This window comes from Mauremys mutica, chromosome 12, assembly GCF_020497125.1.
Source record: "Mauremys mutica isolate MM-2020 ecotype Southern chromosome 12, ASM2049712v1, whole genome shotgun sequence".
NCBI classification, from domain to species: Eukaryota; Metazoa; Chordata; order Testudines; family Geoemydidae; genus Mauremys; species Mauremys mutica.
In genome coordinates, this window is record NC_059083.1 from 62,859,202 (window position 1) to 62,875,782 (window position 16,581).

The 16,581-nt window shown below is 47.9% G+C and overlaps 1 protein-coding gene across 1 annotated transcript in view; it reads left to right on the plus strand.

Moving 5' to 3' along the window:
* LOC123346999 (heparan sulfate glucosamine 3-O-sulfotransferase 3A1-like) overlaps nt 1-12,794 on the plus strand; it is a 78,950-nt gene extending 66,156 nt beyond the window's left edge. Inside the window, exon 2 of the mRNA XM_044984423.1 lies at nt 12,176-12,794. Within this exon, the coding sequence (XP_044840358.1) occupies nt 12,176-12,794 (619 nt within the window). The remainder of the gene's footprint in view (nt 1-12,175) is intronic.
* The last annotated feature ends 3,787 nt before the right edge of the window (nt 12,795-16,581 follow it).

The following is a 16,581-nucleotide window of genomic DNA, read 5'->3' on the forward strand; positions in this document are numbered from 1 at the left end:
CCAGTCCTCCTCTGCAGAGGGATGCTTTAGGGCTAGGGAGGGTGCTGAAACCTCAGGCCTGCAGCAGTGGCCTGTGGTGGCTCCCAGCTGCTCTGCTCCCTGGGCAGGGAGCTTTCCTTTCCCCTCTTTCCCCTTGCACATATCCCTAGTGCCTGGCCCAGCTGCTGCTGGGCTGAATATTCCTGTTGCATAGCCTGCAGTGGTGTCTGCAGGCTGGATGGGAATGGTGCATTCCCACTGGTTGTCAGTGCAGTCCCATCCAGGCCTATGCTGCCCAGTGAATGTGTCGTAGAGCCAAGAGAGAGGGAGGCTGAGCATTGCCCTTATATTTCACTATAAGCTCCATGTCATAACATCAATAAGATTCTCCAGGCCATACGGTCCTGGGACCCTTTAAATCCCTCGGCTCTTAATGACTTTGTGACTTCTAGAAAACCTAGCTTTATGTAAACAATTTGTCATGGAGCTTCGGCGTCAGCTTCCGTTCCGTTCCCATCGTTTGTCTGGCAGATACTTAATGGCCTGCGTGCCCTTTAGGGGCCATGGCTAGGTCAGCGGGAACAAAGCCAACGATGAGCATAAGCATCAGCTTCAGTGTGTGACGCTGTGCTCTGCCGAGCCGTCGAGGTGCCGATAAGTTCTGCATCCTCTGGCCTATGGTGTCCTTTGTTCGCAGCGCCCAAGGGCATCTGCATGGAAATAGGATCCTCGCTGCTTAGGAGCTCATCTCGTCCTGCTGATTCCTCCTCCCTTGCAGGCCTCTGCACCTGAGAGCACAATCAGCCCTTGCAGCAACCCACTGGGATGTGGCAAAGAGAGGCTTAGAATGCGGAAGGCAGCTCTCTTGTCTGCAGCTGTGGATACAGCTGCCATTCACCATGTCCTGGAAGAGCTGTGCTGCGCATCAAAGCTGGGTAGCTTTTTATCCCTTTCTAGTTTCTTAGTGTTCTGGTAGTGAGGCTGGATGGCCAAGTGGTTAGGGCACTAGCCTGGGACTTGGGAGATCTGGGTTCGGGTCCTTCCTCTACCACAGACTTCCTATGTGACCATGGGCAGATCAGCCTCGATTCCCTGTCTGTAAAATGGGATTGTGGTGCTACCCTATTTCCTAGAGTGTTGTGAGGCTAGTTACATTAAATACTGTAAAGCAGTTAGCTAGAGGCCGTGTAAGTACCATGGATTATTGGCACATGTGACCAGGGCCCTATTGTGCTAGGAAGAGTTCATGCACCAGTGTACCTCCATAGTTCACATCTAGGCCTGAGAGGGTAGCTTAGTTCTCATAGCCCAGTTAATCTCTCTTACTTCCAGAAAGGCCCAAAGGGTTTTCAGGAATTCCAGAGGATCGTGGAAAACAAACATCTTCCCATCCACCAGGATCTCAACAATGTCCCTCACCACCACGTGAAGTCGCATAAGCCCTTTTGGACCCATGCGTTTAACCTTCATCAATGCAACTTCAACCCTGTTGAGGCTTGGAAAGCTGAATGGAATTCACAAAAAGCCACAAATAAACACCTCATGAAAGACCCGATGCAGGAGGTCCCTGGCTTTGATCTCCCACAAAGCTCTTGGGAAACCCTAAAGCACATCCGCACAAACCATGGCAGATGAGGATACTTGCTGCACAAATGGAAATTTAAAGACTCTGCAGTGTGCACCTGTGGTCACCCAGAACAGACCACGGATCATCTAACAACTCAGTGCCTGATTCACAAATACGGAGAAGGCATCACAGCAATACACTCTGCTACTCCAGATTCAGTTATCTGGCTTAACCATCTGGATGTAAAATTATAGTTGTTGCTCTACATTTACATCAGCCATATGAAGACGGCTTCCAGCAATGGTGCCAGTTACGATGTTCTTTTTTTTTTTCTTTTTGTCCATTTGGAACTGTAACGAAACTGCCAATTTCTATCACAGTCACTTCACTGCATATAGATCATGGAAGGTGCTGACTTTCAGTTGCTACCAGCCAGAGCTAGACTTGAATAACCTATAGAAATGTAAGCTGTATATCCCGGCTGAAACCAGTTCTTTGAGCCATCCTTTACATTCTTAAATAAGTTATAATTCCTCAGGTGGACAGTAAGCAGCATGTGACTGGGAGTTGTTCAGGGATCTAAGCTGAGGAAGCACAGTAAGTGAGCGGTGTAGCAGAAATGATTCTAAGAACTGCGTTCAGATAAAGGAGAGTTAGTTAGTCCTTTGGGGTCCAGTTCTATAAGAACATAAGAGTGGCCATACTGGGTCAGACCAAAGGTCCATCTAGCCCAGTATCCCGTCTTCCAACAGCAGCCAATGCCAGGTGCCCAGAGGGAATGAACAGAGCAGGTAATCATCAAGTGATCCAGTCCCTGTCTCTTGTTCCCAGCTTCTGGCAAACAGAGGCTGGGGACACCATCCCTGCCTATCCTGGCTAATAGCCATTGATCGACCTATCCTCCATGAATTTATCTAGTTCTTTTTTGAACCCTGTTATAGTCTTGGCCTTTAGCCAATCCTCTTGAAGGAATGCCACACACAGAGGCAGTTCCCTGTGCCAGGTGCTACAGTGACACAGAGATGATTCATAGATTATCACATGGTCAGTTGGGATCATTCCACTGCGCCCCAACAACACAGTGTGGCGCCATCATGTCATAGCACAGCCCGACAATGCAGCATTGTCATAAGTGACCGTTCCAGCGTAGCTCCAGCACAGACACCTGAACACTAAGCCGGTTCTAGGCCAGCTGGGACAAACAGGTGCCACTAGGCGTTCTAGGAAAAGCCTGGGCTTTATTTGCCAGACCCGGACACCTGACGAGTGTGGGTCCCAGTAGGGGTCAGTGTCCATTGACTCCAATGGCTGTGGTGTTAAAGCAGCTTTATTTGTCCCTGCTGCCTGCGTTTGAATTCACAATGCTTAAGATGCTGAGCCTGGAGTGGAGCCGCCATTGTCTCACGGTCTGGTTTGCAACAGGATCAACTTCAGCTTTCCCAAGGCACTGGGGGCCTGGATAGATTTAGATTGGGACCCTGGACCACTCACTGCATCCTATCCACCGATGCATTAAATCCTTCCCAAGCTGTAAAAGAGCCCAAGAAGGTCTCGAGGCAGGAAGTCGACTGCTGCAATTGAGAGAAAAGTGGCTGATTGGGGAAGGAAATTCTCCTTCATTTTCCCAGACAGGCAGCAGGTACTGGCTGTCACATCTGTGAGAGACGCACAGACACCAGGGCTGCTGCTGCTGTTTGAAATGAGCCACCGCCGTACGGGAGCTGGTCTTCAGAATGGCTCCGCTTCTGCTGGTTTTATTGCTAATCGCTCCCCGCTTTTCATGCTTAGCGTAAAAGGACACAAACAAACTGGAGGCGATAGCAGCTGTTTTCATCCCGCCTTCCAGCCCTGACAATGCGGAGATGGTTGCAGTGCCGGGATTTGATGGCAGAAGCTTACTGGGGAGGGGGGGAAATTTACCTTCTGCTGTAAATGACTTGTGTAAAATATACATCGGTACATATGCTCATGCTAAAATGAATACAGCAGAAAGAGCTGAAAACACACACGTGTGAATTCTTGCCTGTGGCCCCCTTGCCTGCACCCAACTGCTCCCATGTTAGTACCTAGAATTCCAGAAGTCCTCAGCACCCAGCAGCTCACGTTGTTCTCAATGGCAACACTTAGGTGCTGAGCAATGTTGACATTCTGGCCCAGGATTCTAGCTTTGTTTGTGGCCACAGAAGTGATCTCACACGAGACTCAGACAAATAATAATGGTAGAACGGAGGAGCTGTGGTCTCATCAGATCGAGCTGGGGTTGAGCCCACTTACGGCTTGGATGGGAAGACCTAGGAGGTTTTAGGGACAGATTTTTGAAGGCACCTAGTGAGATTATCAAGGCACCTGACTCCTATTGGACTCGATGCGAGTCAGGCATCTGGGCACTTCTGAAAAAGCTCACTAAGGGACGTCTTCACTACCCGCCGTATCGGCGGGTAGCAATCGATTTCTCGGGGATCGATATATCGCGTCTCATCTAGACGCGATATATCAATCCCCGAACGCGCTCATGTCGACTCCGTAACTCCACCAACGCGAACGGCGGTAGCAGAGTCGACATGGGGAGCCGCGGACGTCGATCCCGTGCCGTGAGGACGGTAAGTAATTCGATATCAGATACTTCAACTTCAGCTACGTTATTCACGTAGCTGAAGTTGCGTATCTTATATCGATTTTCCCCCATAGTGTAGACCTGCCCTAAGTGCCTGTCTACATCTTTAGGTGCCTCAAAGCCTTTAACAATGTGGCCCTTAGTCCTTATGAAAATCAAGCCCTCGTCTCAAGTTGGACACTCAAAATCAGTGGATGCTTTTGAGCTTTAACCTCTCTTTGTCCACTTGCCCGAGGGGCTCGGAAGTGCATGTTTGTAAATTGCTTTGAGATGCTTAGAGACAAGCAGCTGAAGAAATACAAAGCACTGGAATACAAAAATGCACATGCTGTATCTGTCCTAACAGCCCCAGTCTCTGAGCTCACCACATCCCTGGCTATTAACCCCTGAGTTCCCTAAGGAGTCTGTCTTTGTATCAGCGGAGCCTGGCTCTACACCGAGGGGGAGCTCTGCGCCTTTCAAAAACCTAGTACTGGAGTCAGTGAGTTTTGGAAGAAGAATGGTTGGATTTTGTGCTGCAGGCCTACAGACGCTTCAGTGATGCATGTAGGACAAGGGCAGCATGTCTTAGTACGAAAGAGGAGAGAGGATGTTACACTTCTTTAAGTTTTGCCGTGCCCCAGGCTTTCTCTTGTCTTGCTCCTCTGAACTGTGCTCATTCCAGGTGTCCATTGTGTCATCAAGTGCCTGGCTGTGTAGTTGGTCTGGCTTATCAATGGAACAAATAAATGCCTTCACTTTGCAAATCCGGGCTGGGGAGGAGAGATGCAGTTAAACAAAGGCTTTGCCTCCATTGGTCAACAGCTGCATTGAAATCTCTTCTGTCTTTTTGAGTGATATGGCGCCCCTTCAAGTTGCATTAGGATGGGGAAAGGGCGCTGCTTTGCATTATTGATTGCCTACTGTCTGCAAGGTAAAGGAGGCCTGTCTTCATATGTTCATGCCATGCATCTGGGAGACAAGGACTGTACCTCTGCTCTGATGTCTTTGCTGCATCTAATTTCCACAATATTAGGGCATATAATGACTGCTAGCTCTGTACTGACTGGACACTATAACAGGTGTAGCCAGTTAGCAGTCCCCAGTCTGACAGCTGGACTCTCTAGGCCCGTGGTTCTTGCTTTTTCCATGCTGTGACCCCCCTGGTACAGCAGGAAAAGTTTTGGGAGAGTGCTGTGACACACCTCCTCCGCCCAGCCCTGTTAGGCCGCAGTCTCCAGGTTGAGAACCCACACCCTGCCTCAGCCAAATTCATCTTTGGGGTAAGTCTGTCAAAGCCCATGGAGTTGCAGCAGGGATTGATTCACCACAGTGGCTGTCCCTGCCTTCGATTACCCAAATGGAGACGTTCCTTGTCTATAGGCAGCATGCTCAGCCTTGGGCTTGGGGCACTCTCCTGGCCTCAGTAGTGTAAGCACAACAGAGGGGTTCCTTCAGCCACTGCGTTCCTGAAGAGTTCCTAGGCTCAAGCTTGGAACAGGGCCCAGCAGGCAGAGATGGGCGGAAGGAGCTGATGAACTGCAAAAGGCTGAATATGAATAAGTACAAACATCCCAAAGGCTCCCTCTGAGGGAAATCTTCCTCTTCTCTTAAGCAATTAAATAGGACCCAGAGCCCCACTAAAATTAAAATAACAAAATCCATTTATTCTGGCAGAGACCATTTGTGAGCACCTTTGCCAAAACATTTTTGTGGTGCTGGTCTTTTCAAGTGGCTCCTTTGCAATAAAATCCAGATGCCATCCATCCGCAGAGCCCTCCAGGCAACTGGTGATGTCCATGAAAGATGCCCTTTGTAATTGATTGATCTCCCCAGCGCTGTGGTGGTGCATTCCCAGTGGCTCCCAGCGTGTTTCGTTTGGCTGACCCCAGCAGAAAAGGAGCATATTCATTTCTGAGCGCTGAAGAAAGCCTTTGTGCTGGAAGGAGCTCACAAAAAGGGTTAAGCTCCTAACTGGGAAGAGACAGCTGGGATTGCAAGAGTTATCAAAACACAAACAGAAGTAAGCAAAGCTTTTAATTGGCCTTGCTGGGCCGCCATTTCCAGAGCCCCTGCCTTTGCTGATCACAGATAGTCCCGTTGATTTACTGATCAGCTCTGCTGCGTCCTGCCCCAGTGGAATCAATTGGCCTCAATGGAGCTATTGACTTTAGTGGAGTGACACTTGGGGTTTAAAATGTTCCTCGCCTCCTGCTCTCTCCCCCCTGACACTGCGAGGGGCTGTCTGCCTCCCAGCCTCACCGCGGAGCTGGGCGACCCTGAAGGCCCGGACCTAGTTGGTAACAAGAGGCAGGTCAGGCTGTTGTGACAGGGAGCTAAGCTGCCTTCAGAAGTTGTCTGTCCCTCTAAGGGCGCGGCAAAGGGTGCTTGAGCCGTGTATGGGGGCTACCTCCTGCCCCTGCCCTGTGAACAGCACTCAGTGGTATTTTGTCATGTGTATGCACACAGACAGATTCGTTATCCACACTTGCGTGAAGCTTATGAACGTAGGCGTAAATGAGTGCTTCCCTACAATCCCCTGGGAACACGGTAACGATCAGGCTAATTAAAGTATTAGCAAATGCTGGTAATTATCACAGCTGCTTTGGTGGGAACTCTCACTTTACTTTTGTTAGATCTGGGCCCTCTGCATCCTCACAGCTCGGGGTGAATCAGCATTTCCATTACAACCCCCATCTCCTCCATCCCACTCATCCCCTCTAGGAGTTTATAGCTTGCTTTGGTCATAAAACTTGTGTTTCAGGCTGAAAGCCTCTGTCACAAAGTCTCAGCACCCTCTGCAGCATTCAGTTGGGAATCTCATTTAAATCAGTTTTGTCGTTTAGAGGTGAGTGACAAACCCATGGAACTCAGCTCCCCATGCCTCAGAGCAAACCTCCATGCTTCAGGGCATCAGGCCGCTGCCAGTTGATGAGGGTCAGGAAGGCGCTTTCCCCGTGGGCTTGGTTATAACCCCCTACTGTAGGGTTTATTGCACTTTCCTCTGAAATGCTTCAAACAGGCCACTGTCAGAGGCAAGGTACTGGACTGGGTGGACCACTGCTTTGAGTCTCTCTGGCAATTCCTGTGTTGTAGTATCAGAGAGGTAGCCGTGTTAGTCTGGATCTGTAAAAAGCAACAAAGAGTTCTGGGGCACCTTATAGACTAACAGATGTATTGGAGCATGAGCTTTCGTGGGTGAATGCCCACTTCGTCAGACGCATGCAACCCACGAAAGCTCATGCTCCAATATGTCTGTTAGTCTATAAAGTGTCACAGGACTCTTTGTTCCTGTGTTGTAGAGTATCCAAGGCAAAGTCCTAGAAATGCCAAAGAGTCTGTAACCTGTCAGCCAGTCTTGTTCCTTTGTGGGTAGCAGGAGACAGGCTGCTTGCAGTATTGCCAACCCCAGCGCTCAAAAATCATGGACCAGGCCCCAGAAAATTATGAGATTGGCTTAAAAATCATGGGATTTTTTTGTAAATGTAGTAAATGTCAGATTTTTTTTTCCTTCTGTTTTTTTACCCATTCAGGTAGCAGCCAGGTCAAGTCTTCAAGCTTCTCTCTATAATAGCAGGGGGCAAGAAACACCCTCTATTTTAATAAAATGCAGAAAGAAAGATGAGATCCTCACCTAATCCTTGGACTCTAGGTGCTTGAAATCAATGGGAGTTGGTTGCATAGCCTGCTTAAGTGCTTTTGCACATCCCACCAAGCACCTATCTGCATTGTTAGGTGCCTAAATACCTTTGACAGTCTGGCCCTAAGTGCCCGAGTCACTTTTGAAAATGGGATTAAGGCTCCTAATTCAGGTGAATTTGAAAATGTTACCCTTAGTCTCTCTGGGCCCCGAGTCCCCAGCTGTACAAAGGGGATGACAGTACTTCTCTGCCTTGCAGTGTCAGATACTCTAGTAATGTTACCTTGTGATAGTGTAAGCACCTTGGAGGAATGGTGGAACTCACTCTGTCTCTCTGATTTCATGTCTCCATTGAAACGACGCTCAAAACTCCACTCTCGTCTCTGCTGCCTACAAGCAGCTAAGTATGATCAAGATCTTCCTAGCAGCAGCCAGTCATGCCGCTTTTTCAGTTGTCTGCACCTACTCTCACACTTCCTTACCGCACGGTAATGACGGTACGTCATGAGGCCGGAATGAACGGCTCGTGGTATGAAATTAAAGTGGGCTGTGTTTCTTTCGTGTAGCACAGTGCTAGGTCCTAAGCCCTTTGGGACAGGGGCTGTCTCTTTGCTGTGTGTTTGCACAGCGTGTAGCACAAGGGGGTCTTGTTCCATGACTGGGGCTCGGAGGAGTTATGGCAATGCAAATAATACAGGCTAATAATACGTTGTAACGGCTACATTGCAAGCTCCCGTTGTTCTCTGTTGCACTGTATGTTTAGGTTCCTGCCTGCAGATAGGGTTGCCACTTCTGAGATACAAAAACTCAGAACAGCCGGGGTGACACTGAGCCCATAAAACTGGACAGCTGGCATCACATCCTTAATGTCCTTACCGATTTCCCAGGACTGCTACCTCAAACAAAGGAGGATCCTGGGAAAACCTGGGCAGGTAGCAACTCTACCTGCAGACCCTAACTACAACATGAGCCTCAGAAGGGAGAGAGTGCCATTGGGTGGCAGCATACCTACTCTCCCAAGATCACATGCATGCACTCCCGCTACCTTAACACCTCTCATTCCCTTTAAAGGAGTTGAATGCTTCCAGACTTGCAGTACAAAGCTTCCAAACTGGAGAGAGACAAGTGAGTACCTGCAAAATGGGCATTGTTGTAATTGGTGGTGCTGTGCGAGGAAAGCTATTCACAAAACCTGCCTTGTCCGGCCAGCGACAGCTAATCCTCAGCCTTGTCAAGGGCGCGCTCTTTGCACAAGCATCTGTGACACATGGCACGCAATAAAAAACATTCCTCTAGAAACAATCAGTCGGTTCTATCTCATTTGTAACCTAACCACTCAGCCTAGGTTTTTGTTGGAGCCTTTTTGATCGATGGCTTTAATTTTGCTGGTGTTTTGCACAGGTTTCCAGTCCAGATGTTGCCACTGTCAGACGGTAACAGCAATATGGGCTAGGGGCAGTTCATCATGGCACTCGGGTTCTAGTGCCAAGGGGAGGTCAAAGGCTAGGGGTCAGTTGCTGATTTGATTACAACCCCCGTTTTTTAGGGGCAAAGGGTGCGGTTTCTTTGAGAGCTCTTTTTTTTTTTTTGCACTGAGGTGAAACCTGCTACCAGTGCAGCAGGCATCCTGCTTATTTTCAGGGTCCTCTGGGAAGAACAGGCTCATTTACAGCAGATAGCAGCTGTTTGCAGTGAGAATTGACAAAAAGTAGATCTGAGGTGGCTTCTCACTTGGCCCAGTACAGGTTCATTTGAATGACTGGCATTTTGCAGCCATTGGGCTCATTCAGAGGTGCCCTGTAAGGTGGCATGAGTCTAAGGGGATCAAACATGGTGCAGCTCATGCCCTGTGGCCTCTCAGCTTTGGTGACAGCAGGATGGGTTTGTGATCAATATGCTAGACTGGGACTGAAGACGGTTTTGATTCAATTCTCTGCTAGGCCACAGATGCTCAGTGTGATCCTGGGCGAGTCACTTATTCTTCCTATGCCACAGGTACCGACTTTCAGCTTTCCCCAGGGGTGTTCCACCCCAGCTTGGCCCCAAAGCCCCTTCCCCCATTCCGCCCCTTCCCCCAAGGCCCCACCCTGGCTCTGCCTCAACTTGCATGTGTCTGTCTTAACCAGATTCATGTAAAGAAGCTCATAGTTCAGGCTGGCACTGTGAGTTCATTCCTCTTTGACTAAGCACTGCAGCGAATGTAGGACCAGCTCTTGCAGTCTTTTCTCAGGCAAAATGCACACTAACATCAATGGAAGCTTGGCCTGCGTAAGAAGCCCAGCATATGTCATTTGTTTTTAGATCTTGCAGAGTTTAGGCCAGCAAGGTGCGTTGCACCTATAACGGTGGGTAACCTTAACCCTGAATTCTCTGGCCTTTTGTGCATTGCATTGAATTCTTAGAGGCAAAGGCCACCTTTGCTTTTCCACACCACTTCACTCCAAAGGCAATGGGAGTTTCATGAATGGACAGGAAGGAAATGTGGAGTGTAGAATTCCTTGGGGCGGAGGGGAAGGAGGAAAGCATTGAGGGCAGGGGGCTAGTACTGAACACTTTTAGGTTGAACCATTGTGCTGTCTACTGGACAACCCCAAAAGATAGTCACTGACAGTCCTGGCCTTTTAAAATTCCTCATACCCTACAGGAAGGGAGTGTCTTTCTTACAGGAACTCAGTGTTATTCAATAGAATTCAAGCCGGGAGGCAGGAAATCCCAATGTGGGCAAGGAGGAATTTAAAGGGACAGGACACTGGTAATTTATAGATTAAATTGGTTCTTACTGTGCAGTTGCAAGCAAAGGTTTGAGTTTTTTCCGGAAGTTCCCTGTTATGTTTTCATACCATCTCCTCTTGACTGAGACGCGGCTCTGTCCTCTACTGTACGTGCCGATATCCATGTGAAAATCAGTTATTCTGAGACAGGCCCATCAAGTGCGTTGCCACATCTCCCTAAGGGTATGTGTTCACTGCACATGAACGGTGTGTTCTTCACTCGGGTTAGCTAACTCAGGTTAAAAGAAAAAGCAACTCAGCTTTTAACTCAGATTAGCAACTCGAGTTCAACCCAGGCTCCCCTACAGACTTTAACTTGAGCTGCTAACCTGAGTTAAAAGCTGAGTTGCCGTGTCACACGGCTATGTTAATCCGAGTTAAGAACATCTTTTTTTTTGCAGTGAAGACATACGCTCTACATAACTAGAGAGTATGAAACTGCTCTGTACAGTAATTGCCTTGATAGGTGTTGTTTGTACAATGTTATAAGAAGCTATTGCAAGCGATCCTGGAGGCACTGGGACACTATAGTGTTCTCAGAGAAGCCAGAACCCCAGTAACTCCTGGACCTTGTTTCTTTAGAATTAAGTCCCATTGAACATAAATGGGAAGTATCATAACTGATCCTTATTGATCCACTCTTCACGTTGGTGCTGTTGATCAGTTTTCAGTCTGCTTTCTGCACTGAGAGCATTTGTGTGGATTAGCTTAATCCAGTTCTAAAACAGATTAAGCTAAGAGTGTCCACATGGGGAGCTAGTATGGAATAGCTATTCCAGGCTATTTCCCCATGTAGATAAGCCCCAAGAGCCTGATCCAGCTCCCACCAGAGTACATGGAGGTATTTCTGGTGACTCCAGTGGAAATGGATCATCAGGTGTTGCTACCTTTCCTATTGCATTAACTTCATTAGTATGATGTTGCATTCTTGTCTGTTATGTTTCCATGTTGACAGTCTCTCCACCCTAGCTCCCTGAGTAGCATCATGCTTTCTGTGGTATTGCTCTTCTCTGAGCCACTGGGATGCTCCAATGTGTCTGCCTGGAGAGGGGCAATCCATGTGCCCACCACATTTCTGTTACTGACGCAACTCAGAGGTACCATGCGAGGGTGGAACTTTTTGTTAACGGACATAGCCAATTAAAGAATAAGGCGGAACATGCAGGTGGAGGAACATGCAGCTACGGTCAGTAAGGTCACAGCAACAAATCAAGTCACCCTAAGCAATAGAAAGGAAATGGGAAACTCCCTTACTTGGGTTTCAGGCCTGTTCCATGAGCCTTGGTGTGGAGCCCAGCTTTCCCTTCTGTTTCCCGAAGAGCCACCCATAGGCCACGGTTCAGCAAAGTTCTCAGGACGTGCCTCACTTGAAAAAACGCTCAAGTCCAGTGCAGTCAATGGGGCCACTCATGGGCTTGAAATTTGGCCTGTGCTTAAGTACCTTGCTGAATCAGGGCATCATAGCTCTTCCCCTTCACCACCTGTGCAGGAGGAGATGGAGTTAACTCCTTGGTTACCAGGACACAGATAGTGTCCTTGCATCCTGATGCTCACTCCCAGGTCATCGCGTGCCCCACTCCAATGATATTCTGCATTAATGTGTGTTCTCTCTCTGTTTCGGTTAGGGAGCTGATGCCCAGAACCCTGGATGGGCAGATCACCATGGAGAAAACTCCCAGCTACTTCGTCACCAAGGAAGCACCTGCTCGAATCTCCGCCATGTCGAAGGGCACCAAGCTCATCGTGGTGGTGCGGGATCCCGTGACCCGAGCCATCTCCGATTACACGCAGACTCTCTCAAAGAAGCCTGATATCCCCACCTTTGAGAGCCTGACCTTCAAAAACAGGACTACAGGCCTGATCGACACCTCGTGGAGCGCCATCCAGATCGGCATCTACGCCAAGCACCTGGAGAACTGGCTCCTCTACTTCCCCATTGGGCAGATCCTCTTCATCAGTGGGGAGAGGCTGATCAGTGACCCTGCCGGGGAGCTGGGCAGGGTCCAGGACTTTCTGGGCCTTAAAAGGATCATCACGGACAAACACTTCTACTTCAACAAAACCAAGGGCTTCCCCTGCCTGAAGAAAGCTGAAGGCAGCAGCAAACCCCACTGCCTGGGGAAAACGAAAGGCAGGACCCACCCCAGTATAGACAGAGAGGTGGTGCAGAGACTGCGGGAGTTCTACAGGCCTTTCAACATGAAGTTCTACCAGATGACTGGACATGACTTCGGCTGGGACTGAGGCTGAAAAAAAGAATAATTTAAGAAAAGAAAAAATATAATATAATATATATTTTTTTTACATATCAGAGAGGAAATGTAAGAGGTGTGCTGAAAACGCTCTCCATTCTGTTTGTTCTTTTTGACACAATGTCACTGCTTGGTTTGTTTTCTTTCCTCTATTAGCAGCAGGTTGGTGTCTGCTTCCACGGACGAGGCAAGGTGGCTGTGGGCCAAAGCTTGGTGCTATTGAAGTCAAGAGGGCTCTGGCCCTTTAGGTCAGTGGTTTCAGGATTTGACACTATGTCTATAGAAAAGTCCAGGAGCAACATTTTCAGATTTGCCTAAGTGACTTAGGAGCCTGTGTTCCATTTTCAAACGCGACATAGGCACTTAGAAGAGACTAACTCTTATTGAAAGTCAGTAGGATTTAGGATTCTAAGGCCCAGATTTTAAAAGGTATTTAGGCATTGTTGTGCTCAGCCTTGCAGTGCCTAACTGATTTAGGCACCTAAATTTCGTCATTAAGATTGTAAAAGCAGCAAAGAATCCTGTGGCACCTTATAGACTAACAGACGTTTTGCAGCATGAGCTTTCGTGGGTGAATACCCACTTCGTCAGAAGCAAGTAGTATAAATTTCCACTACTTGCATCCGATGAAGTGGGTATTCACCCACGAAAGCTCATGCTGCAAAACATCTGTTAGTCTATAAGGTGCCACAGGATTCTTTGCTGCTTTTACAGATCCAGACTAACATGGCTACCCCTCTGATACATGATCATTAAGATTGAGGCTCCTAAATGCCTAAATCACTTTTGAAAATGGGACCTAGGCTCCTAAATCAGTTAGATATTGCAAGAGTGAGCTCAGCAACACCTAAATACCTTTACAAATCTGGGCCTTGGTGACTAAGGCCTGGTCTACACTAAGAAGGGGGTTCGAATTAGGGTACGCAAATTCAGCTACGTGAATAGCGTAGCTGAATTCGAAGTACCCTAATTCGAACAACTCACCCGTCCAGACGCGGCGGGGTCGAACTCCGCGGCTCCCCCGTCGACTCCGCCAACTCCTTCTGCCGAGGTGGAGTACCGGAGTCGACCGCGGCGCTTCCGGAGTTCGAACTATCGCGTCTAGATCAGACGCGATAGTTCGAACTCCAAAAAGTCGAACTCTCCGCGTCGAACCGGCAGGTAAGTGTAGACGTACCCTAAGGCTGGATTTTTAAATCTATTTAGGTGCTTAACCCCCAGGATAGGTGCCTAAATGCCTTTAAAAATGTATCTTTTAGTCACTTTTGAAAATAGGGCTTAGGGTCCTAAATACCTAAATCACTTCTGAAGATCCCAGAGCTGGTCAAGACATTTTTTCCTGTGAAAATTTTTTATCAATTTCTTTTCACTTTTTTATCAGTTTTTTTCTTTGAAATTTGGGGTGGGGGAATTGGTCCAAAAAGTGGAAAAAAATTCTGTCATCAAAAACCAAACTTTTTTTCAGCAACTGGTGAAAAACTGGAGGGTTTTTTATATACAAAATTGAACTAATTTGGGTTTTGGTTATAGAAAGCGGGGGAGGCAAGGAAATAGGTTTTGACAAAAACTGATCTTTTGACATGAAAATCTCAGTGTAGTCAAAAGGCCGTTTTCCAGCCCACCAGCTCTCAAGCAGCTTCCCCCATCACTTGTACTCTCTCCGGGTTGCTATTTCAGAGCTCACCCACCTCTTTCAAGATTCCCATTCAGAAAGTTCACCAAGCCAACATGCCTCCCATTGGATGTCATCCGTAGAGTTTGAGGCTATGGCCTTCATGGGATTTCACACTAAGAGGGGAGTCATTGTGGGCTATAGGGGGATTCCATGTCCTGTATATTCTTGAATAGGGAATAACTGAGTAAGACCCAGAGTTGGAGGAGGGAAGGTGTGTGAGGTATCCTGCTAAGCCACGTTCAGGAATATGTTGGACGAGGCCCTCTTGGCTTCAGAAAAATCTCAGAAGAGAAAATGTTGTGGCAAAGGTTCATTGGAGGCGGGGAACCCACCTCCAGCACGAGAGGTCACATTGACCCCGCTACCTCCCGCCAGTAAGGTCATCCTCTGTCTCAGTTCTTGTTTCAGAATGTTCCGGCTCCAGCTTTAATCCCTTATTTGGGCAGCATCCTGTGGCACAAAACATCTGGGTCAACATTTTATAATCATCTGAACCGAACAAAGAACAAAAGTAGTGATCAGATCAGTCAAATGCAACCCAGAACAAAGTAAAGCCACTAGCGCTCGCTCGAGCGAACAGTGCTTCCCTTTGTGTCTTAATCCTCACGGAGGTCTGGCTAAGGGCGGAGTCATGGGTGGCTACAGTGCTCGCCTGTTGTTAAGATCCTGGCCAGCTGTGGTCACAACAGCTAAAGGGGCTGCTGCAACAGCCACACTTTCTCAGCTGAGTAAAACAGCACACGCGGATGAATTTGGACAGTGCAAGAATTTTCATCACCACCTCCAACTTGCATCCAAAACTCAAACCAGAAGATTTCTTTTGGGGCAGCAGTAAAGCTGTTAACTTTGTCCCCTTGTTGTATTTCCCTATCAACCTCCTCTGGACTTCCATTTTCTAGCCGCAAATGCCAAAATCAGAGCAGGTTGGCAAAAGTTTTTAGCAAAAATCAATGACAGTGTGTGTTTCCTTTCCCCTGAAATTTGACATTTTACTGGAATACTTCAATGAAATTTCAGAATGTGAAATGCTTTGACCACCACTATAGTTTCTGAGCTCATGCTCAGCTAGTGGGGGTGATGGGAGAACCATCAAAGTGGCCCTTCTTTACTTGTTTTGCTATCATTGCTTGACCTGAAAATGGAATCTCTGGAAAGCAATTGATTTGTTTCATTCAGGCCGCTGGTTTGGTTACAGCTGTCCTGCTGGCACTGCTCGATGAACGGCCCTCTCCGTATATTCCCGCTTCCCATGTGAGCAATGCCATTTTACACCTCCAGTTCCAAAACCCAGCTGTTGTGGAGCAATGATATCGCCTCCTTAGGTGTCACAGTGGTTTAAGCCTAACAGCAAGGCAGTGGCTCGGTCCTTGGAGGGTTGAAGGACCGATGCATTTTGAAGTTCACCAAAGGCTGAAGCTGTCTGAGCGCCTTGGTTCTGTTACCCAGAGCTTCTTTCAGCTTGTGGGTGAAGAGCCGGCCCCAGCCAAGTGTGTAACGCCTGATCCAAAAGCCACTGCAGTCAGTGGAAAGGTTCCTATTGATTTCAGTGGGCCTCAGCTCAGAACCGTACATGAAAAAAGTAAAAAGTCCCAATATGTTTCATCCAGACCATCAGTGGAAGTTTTCAAGATGTGGCTTTTTGGTTTTGGCCATACCACATCCATTCAGATGAATTGGAACCAAGCAGCTGAAAATCCCACTCCCCATACCTAGCACTTTGAAAAGGTGCTCTTGAGGTCTGGTGACAATTCCCCTTACTTTTAAGAGAGGGCTACGGTATTTATGGTCCTTATGCATTCCCAACACACACAGGACACATTGAAGGGAAATGAAAGCCCTCTCTGTGAAATGTGGCCTATTAGATCGTGTTTCCAGACAGCTCTGACTCATGTAAGACGCTCACTCGTATATTTATATGACATAATGCTTTCCCCTCCCCCAAAGCTGCATTACTCTGCAACAGGGAGTCTCTTGAACTTTGAACTTCCTGGCAGTGGAATAGAGACGCATTTTAAAATATTTATAATGGCTGAACATTGTATTCAATATTGGTAATTCCTATGGCAAGAATCCCCTGGGCTGCAGATAAGAAACCTCGGTGTCA